Genomic DNA, 3098 nt, shown 5'->3' on the forward strand with positions numbered 1-3098 from the left:
TGGAGCCACTGGGCTACATAGAATAAGGAGAGACCCAGAGGGCATGGTCACTGCCGGAGTCTCAGTTGCCAAGGCTTGGGGTGTGGGGTGCATATGGTGGGGGTGATAGGGGAGCCGCCAGCACATTCCCTTGTTATTTTTGATAATAGTAAAAGCGAGGGTGGAAAAGTCGTTAAACCACAAGTTGGGCTGGCAGTTGGCAGGGAAGTGGGCAGGGGGGAGGGCTTGGCTAGGTCCTTCCCCTAGCCCCTGAGTGTTTTGTTTCTCCAACTTCCCCACCCGCAGGTCTCAACTCCTGTGCATGCCTGTCACTCTGGAAATGGCGCTGCTTCTCCTTCTCTTTGGGGGCTTCTGGGTCCAGGTGGTGAGCCAAGAGTCTCTGGTGAACATGACGCGTGCCACAGGACGATCCTCTGCTTCTCCAGTCGCAGGTACCTTTGAAGTCGCAGGTACCCAGAGCTTCAAATCAAATATCTCCGCCATGCCAATAACAAGTGACCCTAAGGAGGCCCATAGCGCTGGAAGCCTGGTCTCAAACCCACCCTCCTCAACTACCTTTACAACCAGTGACGTGACCCACCCTCAGACTTTCACTGACGCCAGCACTGGGCCCCCTGTACCTGAGCCAACACCATCCCAGGAAGTGTCCACTGAGAAGTCATCAGTACTCCCCCAAACCTCTAATGCAACTAGTGACCCTTCGGTCACTGACGCAGTGAAGTCTTCGGGAAACCCCACTGTGACACGTGAAAACATGACATTTGACTCTCTGGACACCTCCAATGTGACTAATAAGCTCCCTGTCGTCATGACAACTAGTTCTCTGGAGACCTCCAAGGAAACCAGCGGACCCCCTGTCACCATAGCAACTAGCTCTCTGGAACCTTCCAATGAGACCAGTGGACCCCCTGTCACCATGACAAGCAGCTCTCTGGAACCCTCCAATGAGACCAGTGGACTCCCTGTCACCATGGCAACTATCTCTCTGGAACCTTCCAATGAAACCAAGGGACACTCTGTCACCATGACAACCAGCTCTCTGGGGACCTCCACTGTGACCAAAGGACCCCCAGTGACTAGCATAAAAACCTCTGCATCTACTACCTCCCAGTCCTCTATAAGCATAAGCACAAGCTCCCCACAAAAATCAGGGTCGAATAGCATGCTGCTGGTACCTGTGCTTGTGGCCCTGCTGGTGGCCATAGTCTTCCTGGCCCTGCTCCTGCTGTGGCGCCGGCGACAGAAGAGGCGAACCGGGGTCCTGATGCTGAACACAGGTGGAAAGCGCAATGGAGTGGTGGATGCCTGGGCTGGGCCAGCCAGGGTCCCTGATGAGGAGGCCACAACCACTCCAGGGGGAGGGGCTGGGGGCAACAAAGACTCTAGGGTCCTTGAGACGGAGGCGTCTGGCCAGCGGCCCTTGCTCACCACTTTCTTCAGCAGACGGAAGTCTCGCCAGGGCTCCTTGGTGCTGGAGGAACTAAAGTCTGGGTCAGGTTCCAACACAAAGGGGGAAGAGGAGCCACTGGTGGGCAGTGAGGATGAGGCGGTGGAAGCCCCCACTTCCAATGGGCCAGAAGTGGGGGATGGGGCTGCACGATCAAGTTTGTAAATAATGCAATTCTGAGGGTCCCTGCCATCTGCCATCCCCTCCTCCCTTAGCATCGCTTCCAACCCCTTCCTCACCCAGCACACTCACTCAGCACCCTCTGGGTTCTTGCCCAGCGTCTTGACTCAGAATTGCACCTACCTTCTCAACCCTGAGCCTCCCGCCAGCATTGTTACCCAGTGCCACATCTGTCACCTGGGCTGGGGCGCACCTGCAGAATAGAATGTTTGTGAACGGAAAGACTCAGCCTTCTCATTGACCTCCGCTTCCCCATTACTTTCTGTTCTTGGAACCAGCTGCTGAGTCTCCATGATGCCAACCTTCACTTGATTTCTCAAAGGATCTTTCTTGAGGACATTGGACAAGGAAATGACAATCCCCCAAATTCCTTAGGATTAAACTTTGTAGATGACCCAAGTCCCTCAAGTAGGACAGTCCTGCTGGGCCAGCCCAGGACCTGCATTCACTCTGGGACTGGGCAGGGCTATCCAGCTGTGTCCTCTGTGACATTTCCCAGAGCACTGGACTCTGGGCTGGCCCATAGCCCAAGCCATGACCCTGTCCCCGACTTATGGACTGAAGCGGCCAGTGACTTCATTATTTCGTCTTCCATGGACAAAGGTGAAAAGACTTTCTGGCCTCGAATAGTTCTCAGAGACCCCACACCTGCCGGGGTCCACTCAAGGTGCCATTTGTGCCAGAGGTGAGGATTCCACGGTGTTTACGGAGGGTGGCAGTAAGTGCAGTGGGAGGGATGGGACAGAAAGTGGGCAGAGACTAAGGAGATGCCAAACCCAGGGCGGGGGACCCAGGACTGCTCAGAATATATGTGCTCTTGTCTTGGTTCAGACGGGGTGCACCCAGCAGAAAATCTGACTCTCTCTGTTGCCCCCCCCCCAAAAAAAATGCCAATTTTGCCAACTTGATAAAAAGACCAAATGTGTTACCAAGTCTGTTCCTTCAGCTCGGCCACCATTTCCAACACACACACACACACACACACACACACACACACACGTAGAGGCTGTGGAGAGGCCTGGAAGTGAGGGGGACAGGTCCCTGCTGTTGTCTGTTTAATTTGCTGTCCCCACGTCCTCTTCCAGGGCTCAGCTTCTTCCCTTCTCCCAGGGGAATTGGTGAGAGGGAGTCAAATAAGGAGAGGGGGTGCCCAGGGAGGGGAGTGCCAGGGACTTCCCCTGTGGATCTGGGGTAGACAGGAGGGGACAAACCTCACAGCTGTGCTGCCCCTGAGAGCCGCCCCTGCCCCAGCCCAAAGGGGCCAAAGGTGGTTGTGCTGTTTCCCCAGAGCCAAGAGGAAATTTGCAAAGAGGAAGTTGTTGAGTCAGAGTGCAGTTGTTTGAAAGCAGACAGACTGACCTATTAAAAAAAGAGATGTGGGAGCCATGTGAGTGTGACCACCCCTGTGGCCCAGAGGGGAGGGGAGGGCAGAGGGAAGGAAGAGTGGTGGCAGCATCTAGCTATTGTTTAG

General features: G+C 55.0%; 1 protein-coding gene across 1 annotated transcript; it reads left to right on the forward strand.

Annotated features, from left to right (window-relative positions):
* Positions 1-301: 301 nt before the first annotated feature.
* Spn (sialophorin) lies at positions 302-2555 on the forward strand. Its single transcript, XM_021725508.3, has one exon. It carries the CDS (start codon positions 302-304, stop codon positions 1610-1612), a length of 1311 nt encoding a protein of 436 aa, XP_021581183.2. The 3' UTR covers positions 1613-2555.
* Positions 2556-3098: the final 543 nt, after the last annotated feature.

The sequence above is a fragment of the Ictidomys tridecemlineatus genome, chromosome 10 (genome assembly GCF_052094955.1).
Source record: "Ictidomys tridecemlineatus isolate mIctTri1 chromosome 10, mIctTri1.hap1, whole genome shotgun sequence".
Lineage (NCBI taxonomy): Eukaryota > Metazoa > Chordata > Mammalia > Rodentia > Sciuridae > Ictidomys > Ictidomys tridecemlineatus.